At 40.9% G+C, this 14,220-nt stretch overlaps 1 protein-coding gene across 4 annotated transcripts in view; it reads left to right on the plus strand.

The window, feature by feature from the left end:
- fbln2 (fibulin 2) overlaps positions 1 to 14,220 on the plus strand; it is a 215,866-nt gene that overhangs the window by 109,564 nt on the left and 92,082 nt on the right. For all 4 annotated transcript variants that reach the window (XM_073072167.1, XM_073072165.1, XM_073072164.1 and 1 more), the window contains exons 6-7: positions 3,937 to 4,066; positions 7,933 to 8,131. In XM_073072167.1, the coding sequence (XP_072928268.1) occupies positions 3,937 to 4,066; positions 7,933 to 8,131 (329 nt within the window). The remainder of the gene's footprint in view (positions 1 to 3,936; positions 4,067 to 7,932; positions 8,132 to 14,220) is intronic.

Raw genomic sequence — 14,220 nt, forward strand, 5'->3', positions numbered from 1 at the left:
AATATCTTTTTTTTGTTGTTTGGCACTAATAGTGGTTTATGTTACAGGGTTTGCTAATCCACTGATAGGGTCTAGTAATCTAGAAAATGTGACTTGAAGTATCATCATGCCAGTTGGAGAATAAATAAAAACAGTTGCCTCAGATAAACAACTCTTTCAGTGATGTACCATACTTGGGAAGGAAATCAGTTGTTCTTTGCTGAGGACTGGGGGGCTTCTATGAGATTCCATCTTTGATTGGACACATTACTGGGGTTTCCAAGCTGAAACATACATCTGTATGGTAGAACTATCTCTGAATAACAGGACAGAATTTGGAGGGCCATCCTTAAATACGGTCATTGAGTTAGATGTTCGGCCACCTTGGGAGAACCCTTAACTGTTCTTTAGATTATTTCTCTAGAAGGCTAGATGTGAAGGGGAAAGAACCTCCTAACCAAGGGTTGGCGATCTCTTCCTTTGAAATAAAAGGAAAGCTGTAGCTGGTGCAACACACACAAAATGCCGGAGGAACTCCACAGATCAGGCAGCATCTATGGAGAGGAAAACAGTGTCGAAGTTGTGGGCTGAGACCCTTCATCAGGACTGGAAAGAAAGTGGCGGAAGCCAGAATAAGAAGGTGGAGGGGAGGGGAAAGGAGTACAGACCGGAAGGTGATAGGTGAAGCCAAGTGAGAAGCAAAGTACATTGGTGGGGCATGGGGATAAAGTGGGAAGCTGGGAGGTGACAGGTGGAAGAGGTAAAGGCTGGAGAAGAAGGAATCTGATAGGAGTGCGGACCATGGGACGAAGGGACGGAGGAGGGGCACCAGAGGGAGGAGATGGGCAGGTTTTGAAATTCAATCAATGGTGAATTTTACTAATGGTGAAATATTTTGAAAGTTCACGTTGTTTGTGTTGTCTGTTTCTGAGCAGCATTTTAATACACGTGTTCTGGAAAGTTATCTATAGTACTATGCAGACAATGGGACGCAGACGGTTTTACCATTGGGTTTGCATTCAGAAACAGATTTCCATACTCTGCATCATGCATGGCTTAAACTGAGTGAACAGTCCCAGAAAACACTTTGATTCTGCGGTAGCGAAGTGTGCCACATGTAAGCACATTCCTTTATCAAGTAATGCCATAAGTACATCTTGTACGTCCTGAGAACAAGCTGTAGGAAAAACACAACTGAAGTACAAGATTATGAATGGCTTTCAAATTTGGAATCAATTTCCCCAGTGGAGAAAACAATACTGTTCTGAGAAGGGAAATGATAAGAGTCTGTGGAATTGCCTTCACATTCTTTTCCTTTCAACATTCACTTTTGCATAAACTGAATGACCAACGCACTGCAGTGTTTTTGAAACAGTAATAACAAATGATACTTTGGACTGACTTTTGTACAAAAGGTGACTTGTTTTTCTTTGCTGGGTTCATGAATTCTGTATTTGCCCGATATTGTTCTCAGCAAACAAAATACTTAGTATCCACTTAGAACTCCTGCTGAGTTGCAGACTGAGCCAAAACCCCTAGAAGCCAGTACCAAACGGACAATTTTCAGCACGTCTTCCATTGTTTTCACAGCGGGGATCGAAAGAATTGGTAAAGTGGATCACATGGTTTTTGGCACAACTCAGACCAACAACAATACCTTTTCATAGATTTATTTGTGTTGGTAATGACACCATCAGAATGAGACTATGTACAAAGTACCGTGCTTTATACCTCTGCAACTTCACTCACCTGCGTTATTAAGCAGAGAGATCAGAGTGGTGCAGAGGAGAGCTGCTGCCTCACATCTCCAGTGACCCATGTTCTACCTGGACCCCTTAGAGTCTTCCGTTTTCCCCTCACTTCCCAAACATGTGCAGGTTAGTAGGTTAATTCAGCACTGTAGAACCATAGAACATTACAGCACAGAAACAGGCCTTTTGGCCCTTCTTGGCTGCGCCGGACCATTTTTCTGCCTAGTCCCACTGACCTGCACCTGACCCATATCCCTCCATACACCTCTCATCCATGTACCTGTCCAAGTTTTTCTTAAGTGTTAAAAGTGAGCCCGCATTTACCCACTTCATCTGGCAGCTCATTCCACACTCCCAGCACTCTCTGTGAAGAAGCTCCCCGTAAAGTTCTCTTTAAACTTCCCCCCCTTCACTCTTAACCTATGACCTCTGGTTTTTTTCTCCCCCAGCCTCAGTGGAAAAAGCCTGCTTGCATTCACTCTATCTATACCCTTCATAATTTTATATACCTCTATCAACAGTCTCCCCTCATTTTTCTACGCTCCAGGGAATAAAGTCCTAACCTATTCAACCTTTCTTGGTAACTCAGTTTCTCAAGTCCCGGCAACATCCTTGTAAACCTTCTCTGCACTCTTTCAACCTTATTAATATACTTCCTGTAATTTGGTGACCAAAACTGCACAGAATACTCCAAATTTGGCCTCACCAATGCCTTATACAACCTCACCATAACATTCCAACTCTTATACTCAATACTTTGATTTATAAAGGCCAATGTACCAAAAGCTCTCTTTATGACCCTATCTACCTGTGATGCCACTTTTAGGGAATTTTGTATCTGTATTCCTAGATCCCTCTGTAAAATGCACCTGGCGTGTGAGTGGAGGTGGGTGAGTTGAGTGTGCACATGGGTGCTTCTTGGAGGATGTAGACACGGTGGGTGAAGAGCCTGTTTAGGTGTGGTATGAAACGTTCAAACAAGAGCACCTGCACTTTTAAAAGCTCAAATCTTATCTCTAATAGAGGATAGGTGGTAAAGGCTTATTAATTGTCATTGATCTAACCTGCAGAATTTTAAATAGAAGGCAACTAAGAGAAAATAAAACTGGAGCTTTGAGGTATAGGTACAAATGCTCGAAAGCTGAAATAAAAAAAAGATTGTATAAAATGCCAAGCACATCAGGTAGCTTCTGTGGAGAGGGAAACATGCAATTAATGTCATAAAATATTGCACTTACATTGACTTTGTTAAATCAGAATGAAGAGGGAAGGAGAATTAAAGTGAAATGTTGTGAAACTGAAATGTTGATTCTGTTCTCTCTCCAAAAACCTGACTCATCTTCTGTACATTTCCAGTATCTTCTGCCCATGTCAAATTATAAGTAGTGTTTTGTATTTTAGTTTCTTTATTTTGCCTTGATGACAACTTAATTCTTTTGGAAAATACAAGATGTGTTTGGATATAAAAAGTTACTGCAAGTCTAATACTATACTAATAAGTTGGTTTTAGCAAAAGTCCAGCAATCCCAATTGGATAATTTGAGTGAATTCTCTGCTGGTAATTCATTCCTTTACAGGATATAGCAAATTATGTAATTGTTAAATAAAGAATCATAGATATGTCTGCCATATTTGCTTGGCAAAAGATGTTGTTACATTGTGCATTTCAACTATAACAGTAAATCAATCAGTGATAATTTTAACCAAATTTTGATATGCAAGTATTGTGACTGTAACTGTCAGTTGAAAAGGGAGAGCATATCTCAACAAATCATACTATATGTAACTAATAACTTTCTGCCCAAAGCAATACATCTGTAGATGTTTAGTAAAATGCCAGTCCATTGTTTCAGTTGTGTTCATTATTTCAGGAATACTAAATGTGGTCTCTGCTGATTGCTGTGGGTCTGTTCAATTTGGTGAAGTCCTAATGGGACAGTTTTAGCTGAAAACACACGAGTTGAAATGTAACAGCTTTGGTGGTTAAAACTTTTGAACAGTACTCTTCTTGTTGCTGCTATGAGGCCAGTGTTAGAATATCTTGTCTACGATCTATTTAAAATTCAAAATTGTTCTTTTGAAATTTCAAAGCTCATGAGGATTTATGCAATAACTTGATTGGTATGATAGTTTTGTTAATTTTTATTTGCATCATAATGCAATTAAGACACTGCCCGGACTTTAAAATGCATGCATTTTGTAACAGAATTGCTCAGAAGCAGTGTTGTATCTCATACCTGGAGGAACAAAGCTGCATAGTGGGTATGAACTTCGCAAAGGAAGGTGAGGACTGCTACGCCAACCCAAATGATGTCTGTGGAGCTGACATATACAAGGCAAGTGCTATACAGAAGCTATTTATTGTCCAGCTGACATATACAAGGCAAGTACTATACAGAAACTATTTATTGTCCTTGTGCGAAGACAGACTGCAACATGGCAATGCCCAAATACCCTGAAATACTTTAGTTTGATGTAGAAGTTAAAATGCCACATGTATAACCACAGAATGCCCAAACTGGTTCAAAGTCAACAAAATATAATGAAGTGCTACTAAAGAGTTCATGTTGTATTTGGCAGACTGTTGTTGAATATGTTCCATGCCTCTTACAGAAAAAACTTAAGACTTTTGGATTGAACCCTTTCATGAAAATAATGACATTCAACCGAAGGCTACTTTATGCAGTGTTGTGTATAATCTATTGTCTAAAGACTTGGATGACTGTTTGGGAGATACACCCTGTAAGAAGTGGCTTCACTGCTTTATTAATGCATGAGGAGAAAGCTTGGCTGCCTCTTATTATAACACAGAGGATTTTGTCTTAAAAGTAGAGCAAGCCCATTTTGGATAATGCCAGAAATAATTTCATGCAAAGTGTAGTGAAAATCTGGAATTCTTTCTCCCAGTAATTTGCTGAGGCTATGGTAACTGAAAAAAAATGAACACTGTAAATTATTGGATTAGGCTATGGTGCTATGGACTCATACACCAAAGTGGTTAGATGGGGCTAAGACACAGATCAATAACAAATTAACGGGGCAGCGTGGTGGTGCAGGAGTTAATGCTACTTCCCTACAGCACTGGAGTCCTGAGTTCCGTCCTGGTGCCGAGTGCTGTCTGTGCAGTTTTTACTGGGACTGTGTGGGTTTCTTCTAAATGCTTTCCTCCCACATCCAATGTGCTTGCTAGTAGGTTATTTGACTGTTTTAAATTACCCCATTATGAAGTTCAATGGCAAAGAAAAATTGAAAAGGGAGTTGATGGGCATGAGTACAGGGAAATAAGAAGAGGGGAAATGGGTCCAATGGGATTGCTCCAAGGAGGCAGCATCGACTCAATGGCCAGATGGTTTCTTCTTATTTGTTAAAGGTTGGTGTTGCAATAATTGAATGATGACACACATGAGAGCGGGTCTGGATGCCCTCTTGTCTTCACGTCTTTCTGAAAAGCTTACCAGATCTAAACTATAAAAATCCTTACTCTAGAGTTTGTGCTAATGTCTTTCATTAAAAAATACATTATGTGATTCATGACACTATTCACTGGTCAATATATCTGGTTATTTGAAGAGGCAATACACTCAAGATGCTGGAGGAACTCAGCCCGTCAGGTAACATCTATGGAAGGAAATAAATTATCGACATTTCCGGCAAGTTTTTCTGGGTATTGGATCAGAGTACTGCTCGATTATCTCTGGGGTCTGATCCTAGCCCAGTGAATGAAGTGAAACCCATTTCCTCCTACCACCTGCATTCTGATGCTGGAGTGTAGCTCAAATCCATAATGGATTGAACCTCTCACCCTGAAATACAAGAAAAATATGTGCTCTGTTAACTAAAGCTACGACTAAAACAGTTGGCTAAAACGCTCACCTTACTCCTGAGTTAAATTAGATAGTTTGCTTTAAAAAAAAGCACCTAGAATCGCTTTGTATAAACTTGTGTAGTTTGTTGTATCTGGTCCGTAATATGATGTTTTATATAATAAAATTTGTTTCAGTTAGATTATAATGAGGATGTTGACAAAACAAATCCTAGCAAAGTTAAAGCCTAAGATTTATCCTTCCTCACCCAAATGGCACACAGCCAAGATGCTGCCTCTCATTTTGTTTAAATTCAGGAATATTAGGAAAGTCGCCCACCTTGAAGGAGTTGGGATCAAATTTAAATGGTATTGGATCTTGTGTCATTGAGTAATATTTAGTGAGATGGCTTCCAGACAATACCCCAGACTAACAATTCAAAATGAAATGGAGGACTTGTGGTCAATTGTACAACATTGGTGGCAATGGTATCTTCAACACCTGTGAAGTAGCTTCTTGGTGGTATAATTGCCTGGGAATTTCTCAAATCTTTATCAAGTTTCTTTTTTTTTCTCCGGTCACGTTTTCCCTAAGCTTATCCATGAGACCTAGTTCATGTTTGTCCCAATGACATTTGCATTTCTTCTCATCTTCATTCACCACAGTCATACAATGCAAGGCTTACAAGTTGACCTTAGCACACCGTCTTGACTTGAAAATATGTTGAGGGTCCTTCAACCTAACAACACTCAGAGTGATTCAAAAAGACAGTCAGCCACCACATCTCAAGGGCAATCAGAATAGTCTTGCCAGTGACACTCAGACCCCTAAAATAAATAAGAGCCTCCATCATTTACAGTCTTTTGTATCTACAAAATAAAAACACAATCCATTTCCAATGTCCTAACTTGAACAAATCCCAATCGTTCATCACCCATGTGTTTATTAATCTAAGTTCAATGGCTCTGCCGTGGAGAGAGTGAAGAGCACAAAATTCCTTGGTGTGCAGATAATGGACGATCTAAACTGGACCCACAACGCCTCCTCATCAAGAAGACACAGGAGTGTCTACTCTTTCTGAGGAGACTGAGGTATGCAAGGCTCCCCACCCCCTTTCTAACAACTTTCTACAGGAGCACCATTGAGAATGCCCTGTTTGGTTGCATCATTGCATGGTATGGAAGTTGCAAGGCATCGGAACATGAGACCTTACGGAAAAACTGCCAAGAGGGTCATAGGGGTCTTGGGAGGATTGCAGAGGAAGGGCACAAAACATTGTTGAGGATCCTTACCACCCACCTCACAATCTTGTGACCCACTAATGTCAGGATTAAGCTACAGAAGTATCAAAATTAAGACTGCCAGACTGCGTACAGTTTCTTCCATAAGTCTCTGAGACTAATGAATACCATGCCACCACTGAGGTCTTGACACTAGGTCAGTGAGTCGTTTACTGTTTACAAGTGCTACACTTTACTATATGCATCTTGAATTATACTTTAACTTAAGGTATAATATTTTGGTTTATGTGCTGTGTGAGATATACTCTGTGTTGTGTGGGTGCACTGTCGTCTGGAAGCACGTTGCTTCATTTGGTTGTATACACCGTCAAATGACAATAACTTGAACCTAAATTATCTGCTGCATCAATAATGCTTCTGTTTTAGAATTCAATTCTGCTTTCAAATCTCTTCCTCTCTAATTCCTGAAATCTACTTTGCCACAGCCTTCTGAGATATCCACTCCAGCAAGTCTGCCTCCCCAAGTTTGAAACTCAAGTCAGTCCTCAAGTTGACATGGCCTAAATTCTGGAATTCCCACTCCATTCCTACTCCCTCCATTAAAGGGCTTCTCAAAACCTACCTCCTTATGCCATCATTTGGTCGGTGAATGTATTCTGTAGTGACTCAATGTCAAATTTTATTTTGAAGTACCCTTGGGATGTTAATGCCAACTGTATAAATACAACCTGTAGTTAATATTTTAATAAAGCCTATGATGTTGAGTTATCTATGAACCACTGCACTTCTAGATGTACCAAATGAGAAGAATCAGCAGATGCTACTGACAGCGAAACCGTCCAGTCAAGCAAACTCACCCAACTATATGTAGGCCAAGGAACCAATCATTAAAGGACATGCTATGTTCATGCTTCTTCTTAGAAGGAAAATGAGATGAAGTTCCTGAAGCCTAAGGAGGCTGATGGCTTGGGGGTACCTGTATGACTTGCCACTTCACCTTGTAGAGTTTAATCAGGATCCTAAACAGGATCAATAATGTAATCTGGAGATTTAGGATTCTTAATCTGGATAGGAATACTAACGAGATGTTCTATTTCACTATTTGTTTTACATTGTAATGACTTGTTTTTATCTATTCTAATTTGGTTCTCCTTCCAGAAATGTTGTGACTGCTGTACGTTAGGAATTCTATTTTGGAGCCAGTTCAAAGGGTGCAAAGCAAAGCCAAGTCTGGGCTACCCCTGTAGTCAGGCATTTTTAAGCTGTTGTGAGGGAGCTGAAGATCTTGGTCATCTTCCTGTGAGTCGGTGGCTCCAGTCAAAGCCATTCCCCGAGACGACCTCCATTCCTGAACGAGGTACAGAATCATTTTACAATTAGATTTATCATAAAAAAAGATTAAATGCTGTGCTATTTGCCTCAGTAGCTGGAAAACACTTTCTTGAAGGTTTTTGACTGCCCACTGCATATTTCCTGCCTGAAGAAAATCAGAACCGGTGATTGAGGACACTGTACCCTCATTTGCTGACTTGAGTCAAGCCTTTAATTGGTCTCCTATCGAGAACAATTGGGTAGCCATAATAGTCTGACTTCAACATCCAGGGTAAAATGGACAAATCACAAGCTCTCATCTCCTGGGCTTTCAGGTACCTAATAATGGTGCAGAATAGACTGACCAGAGCAGTTCAAATTTTGAAGGATTAGACAATACAAGCTGGGATTGTTCGACTTGCAGCAAAGAGTTTGAGAGGAGATTTGATGGGATGTCAAGATTTAAAGAGGGTAATTAGAAGAAAACTATTATTGGAACCATCACTGGATGGTCCATAAGCCAACAAAATAGATTTAAAAATTGGGACTGAAATGTGAGAACAATATTTTTTTAATGCAGAGATGATTTTAAAGGCATTGCATAGAAACTGAAGTGGGCAGTGCCATTAAAGGGAAATTGGAGAGGCATTTAAGAGAGCATGGCTCTGGGAATAAGGCGGAAATGTGGTTCGGGTAGTATTGCTCTAGTTACAACTAGCATAGGCTCAATGGGCTGAATGATCTCCTTCACCATAGTTAAATTGCTAAAAGGCACCCAATCTTTTGGATATATCAATGCTCTGTGGAGGAACTACTGCAATTCCATTTGTTTCTTTCACTCTTAAAGCCCTTTCAGTACCCTGATTCTAAATAGTGTGATTGAGCAGTGGAGTTTGCACGTTATAATTGCATGGCCTTCCCTTGAAACTGGCTACAGTATCTCATCAAAGTCAGCAGGCTGCCCGCCCGATCACTTTTCTTCCTGTGTTTGACACGGAAGTCAGCTCTTTCACCGCACTTTGTTGATTCACTCAATAATTTAAGCCATAGTAACAGCTTCACTCTGCAGAATCCTGCATTCTCTCCAGACTGTCACTGTAGTGCTGGAAAGGAGTGATTACCACTGAAAGAGGTTTGATTTTGTATCCCACAGTGGTGGGAAGGACCAGTAAAGGCCTTCATTGCGCGACTGTAATTTACATTCTGAGGCTAGTAAGTAATATACTACAACAGTCTATTTGTTGCATTTCGGAAACAGATTTAAATCGCCAGCATAAGCAGTGAAATTTGTTAACTTTGCGGCAATGATGCCATACATTATGAAAAGCAGGAAGACGCTGTTCCTGAACCGCTGAGTATATGCCTTCAGGCTTCTGTACCTCTTTCCTGTTACCAATGGTAACAATGAGAAGAGGGCATGTCCTGGGTGGTGGGGGCTGTTTTTTGAAGCAGCGATCCTTGAAGATATCTTGGATACTACGGAGGCTAGTGCCCATGATGGAGCAAAGATATAATTTTAAAAAAAAACAACTTTCTGCAGCAGTTTGGCAAAATGAAAGGCTGTTGAAATGTTGTTATGATTCATTGTCACTATATTTGAGGACTTGGAGCCAGAAATATATGAATACCAGCAAATGTATTATTAATGAACATTACTATAATTAAATATTTGTCTTTATAAGCAGTTAAAGAAATATTTGTGTTTGAACAAGGCTTAAGTCATACCTTCAAAGCAATACCTGGTTATTTTACTTATCCAGTTTACCTAAATCAGTTAGTTTGCAAACTATTCTCATGTCTCTTGCAACATGAAAGGAAGCCATTGGCTTATCTGGATGATTATTCCCATCTACGCTGTTCACCCACTTATTTCTCAGTAAGCTAGTCTCTCTCATATGTCCATTAACTCCCCACTATTTTAACTTCACTCACACCAGGCATATTCTACAGTAACAAAAACTGATTCGATGTCCATCAGATGAGGGTGATTACCAGAGCACATGAAACCCAGACAGTCACAGGGCGAACGTGCAGTATCCACACAGACAGCACCTGAGGCTGAACCCATGTAGTTTGAGCTGTGAAGGAGCATCACCATCAGCTGCTGCTCTCATTATTCAACATCCTAGAGTTGCTGTGACACCTTTAAGTTGAAATTCTGATTCCTCAGGCAAGAGCTTGGAGCCACCTCAGGGAAGTTTTAGAAACAGGGCGACGTGGTAGTGTAGTGGTTAGCACAACGCTTCAGGCTACGTCCACACTAGACCGGATAATTTTGAAAATGCTGGTTTTGCGTAAAAACGATAGGCGTCCACACCACGTGTCTTTGTAAATACCTCTGTCCAGATTAAAATGGTATTTGGGCGAATCTCCTCCTATTGGGCATGCGCAGGACACATCTACAGAAAACAAGCCACATGTTTAGTGTCGAATCTTGCTGTGAAAGTGCGCGTTTGTGCAGTTACAGACCAGAAAAGCTCAAAAGGAAATTTCCAAACAACGGACAGCTGTTGGCTCTCGCACAGGAGGACTTAAAACTTAAAAAAAAACACAAATACTGGTGTGTATGGAGGCAACCGACAGGGAGTTCACAGACAGTATGACCCGGCTGACGACGAACATTGAAAAACTGACGAACACTGTTGCATTAATAAAGCACCTTGTTAAATGTATAAAACATGTCTCCATCAGTGTTATCTTGTATTTCAGAAGTACTTGCATAAATAGGTAAACCACCTTCATATAAGCAAGGACATAGAACAGGGCAAAGTGGGTATACTTATTTATTCAGTAAGTTATGGGTCAAAGTATGTGGTGAGTACATTTCTAACTCTTCTGGCTTCAGTCTCATTGCTGTCTGTTCTGAAATTGTTAGGTTGTGTGTGGGTTGCGTTTAAGAAAACAGTGAAATGCCGCCATCTATTCTGACAAGTCACGACAGTGTTTTTAAAAATATCTGGTTACCCCATCCACATTGCTCTGCCCAATCTGGTGTTTTCAAATATACACACTCTGGACGGCATTTTAGAAAAGCTCTGTTTTCGGGGGAGGAAAACACCATTTCCGTGTGGACGGAGGGTCGAAATGAAGAGAAAAAGCTTCGGTTACGGATTTATCCGGTCTAGTGTGGATGTAGCCTCACAGTACAGGTGAACTGGGTTCAATTCCTGCTGCTGCCTGTAAGGAGTTTGTATGTTCTCCCCATGACTGTCTGGGTTCCTCCGGGAGCTCCGGTTTCCTCCCACAGTCCAAAGACGCATCAGTTGGTAGGTTAATTGGTCATTGTGAATTGTCCCATGATTAGGCCAGGATTAACTCGGGATTGCTGGGTGGCTCATCTTGAGGGTCTGTTCTGCACTGTATCTCAATTATTTTGATCTTTTGTAAAAATCAGTTTATTATCTTTGCAGAGTCGCCAAAGTGTTCTGCACATTCACACACACAAAAAGAGGCAATATGTGGTTTTAGTTGTGCTATTTTTCTTGAATATCTTCTGTGTTACTGAAATAAATGGAGCTGTCATAAAGTAAGGTTCTAGGGTATCTTGAGGAAAGTACCAAACAAATTAGTGCAGGTACCATTAATGAGAAAAACCAGAATAGTCAATTATGTTAATAATCAGGAGATTTACAGCTATGTTGTACCGATAAATTTTCTTGTAGATCTCTGATGTGTTACTGGTGTACATGCAAGTAGATGAGGTTAAAAGTGAATAAATCTTAAGCAACACAAAGGACTTTGAGTTTAAAAATGCATTGCCTCAGTTAGTTCCAAACATCTGGTGCTGCATCATTTTCATGGCAACAAATCCAGGACATGCCAGGAATGCGTTCTGCAAAGTACAAGTGAGTAGTTCATAGAGAAATATACAAACGGCTAAAATATCAAACCAGAAATGGAAAAATAGAATATTTACAATTTAGAAAAAGTAAGTGATTGAGGGAAGGGAAAAACGAGTAATCTTATATTCATGTTTGCATTTTTTCTTAAATTGAGATCTTACATAAAGATCACAGCCAGCTGTACTATTTGGGATGTGGAATTTGCAATTTGAAAACTGAGTGCAGTTTGGGCAGAAATTGTGTTGATCGTTTCCTCAAATCAGAGTGCTCACAAATAGAAATGCAATAAGGCGCTCTTGAAGGAGACACAAGAGAAAACAGATGCTGGAATCTGGACCAACACAAAAAGAGCTGGAGGAACTTAGGAGGTTAGGCTGCATCTTTGCAGGGAAATACACGGTTAATGTTACAGGTTGAGACCCTTCATCTTGACTGGAAAGGAAGAGGGGAGATAGCTTGTTTATATTCAGTAGGTGGAGAGAAGGGGGGAGCAAGAGTTGGCAGGTGGTAGGTAAGTGAGACAGATGAGGGAAGGAAGAGTGTGGGAATGATGTCACAATCTGGGAGGCAATGTGAAAGTGACAAAGGACTGAAATCAATGGAAACTGGTCGGAGAGGATGGTTTAAAGCTGGGGCCCCCAATGTCACAAAACAAAGGAGCTGGTTGCAGACTACAGGAGGAATGGAGACAGGCTAACTCCCATTGACAGCAATGACTCTTGGGTTGAGAGGGTGAACAGCTTTAAGTTCCTTGGCATACACATCACTGAAGATCTCAGATGTTTTGTACATACCGGCTGTATGGTGAAAAAAAGCACAACAGCAGCTCTTGCACCTCAGACAGTTGAAGAAGTTTGGCATGAGTCTTCAGATCCTAAGAACTTTCTACAGGGGCACAATTGAGGGCATCCTGACTGGCTGTATCAGTGCCTAGGTCGGGAGAGTGGTGCGGATAGCTCAGTGCATCAGTAGATGTGAACTTCCCGCTAATCAGGACATTTAGACTTGTGTATAACAAGGGCCTGAAGGATCTTTGGGGACCTGAGTAACTCCAACCACAAACTGTTCCAGCTGCTACCATCTGGGAAACAGTACCGCAGCATAAAAGCCAGGACCAACAGGCTCCGGGACAGCTTCTTCCACCAGGCCATCAGACTGATTAATTCATGCTGATATAATTGTATTTCTATGTTATATTGACTGTCCTGTTGTACATACTATTTATTACAAACTACTGTTAATTGCACATTGAACATTTAGTCAGAGACATAACGTAAAGATTTTTACTTGTGTGTATGAAGGATGTAAGCAATAAAGTCAATTCAATTCACCTTGGGCTCCAAAGGTATTGGTCGATGACACAAAAAAAGGTCAGGAACCCCTGGTTTAAAGGGAGGGAGGTGGGGAGGGTAGCTAGTGGAGGGGTTTTGTAGGCAATGGGAAGAATGAAATGTAAGAGTCTGAGGAATGGGTAAGAGGATAAGGAGGAGAGAGAAAAGAAACATCAGGGTGAAAGGGACAGAAGGGGAACAGTTACCAGAAGACTTGAGAATTCAGTGTTCTTGCCACTTGGTTGGCAACTTCCCAGGTGGAATATGGAGTGCTTTTCCTCTAACTTCTGTTCAATAGTTCTGTTTGATACCAGAATGTATACAATATACAACCTGAAATTCTTGTTCTTCACAGACATCCATGAAAGCAGAAGAGTGCCCCAAAGAGTGAGTGACTGTAAAACATTAGAAACCCAAAGACCCCCTACTCCTCCCCCCCCCCCCCCCGGAGCAGAGCAACAACCTTCACCCCCCTTCACTTATTTCAACAAAAAGCATCAGCACCCACCACCCACCAAGAAAGTGATAGCAAAGCCCTCCAAGAGAGACTGTGACCTGCAGTACAACAAAATCTAATCATTCACCCAACAGTTCGACATACCACAGGCTCTCTCCCTCTCCCTAGTAAAGAGGCAGCTGTCACACACTGCGGGGAGAGACTAACAAGACAAAACAAGAACACTCACTGATCTACGGTGTCTGGCACGTCTCACTTTCTTCCCTTAGTTCTCTGACTGAAGAATGGGCAACAAACTCTCCCCTACCAATGAGAGAAAAAGAGAGTGAGAGAGCATTTCACCAAGTGCAGAGCCTCTAGCAGCTAATCTGCTGTTCGTAATGTTCTGTTTTCTCCGGTGATGGCACTGTCATAGAATCGTCTCGTCCCCATGGCCGCAAAACTTCAGAAACAAGAAGGCGTGCTCATTTTCTAGGCCGCGTCCTTGGGATACCTAAAAACGGCT

The sequence above is a fragment of the Hemitrygon akajei genome, chromosome 19 (assembly GCF_048418815.1).
Source record: "Hemitrygon akajei chromosome 19, sHemAka1.3, whole genome shotgun sequence".
Taxonomy (NCBI): Eukaryota; Metazoa; Chordata; class Chondrichthyes; order Myliobatiformes; family Dasyatidae; genus Hemitrygon; species Hemitrygon akajei.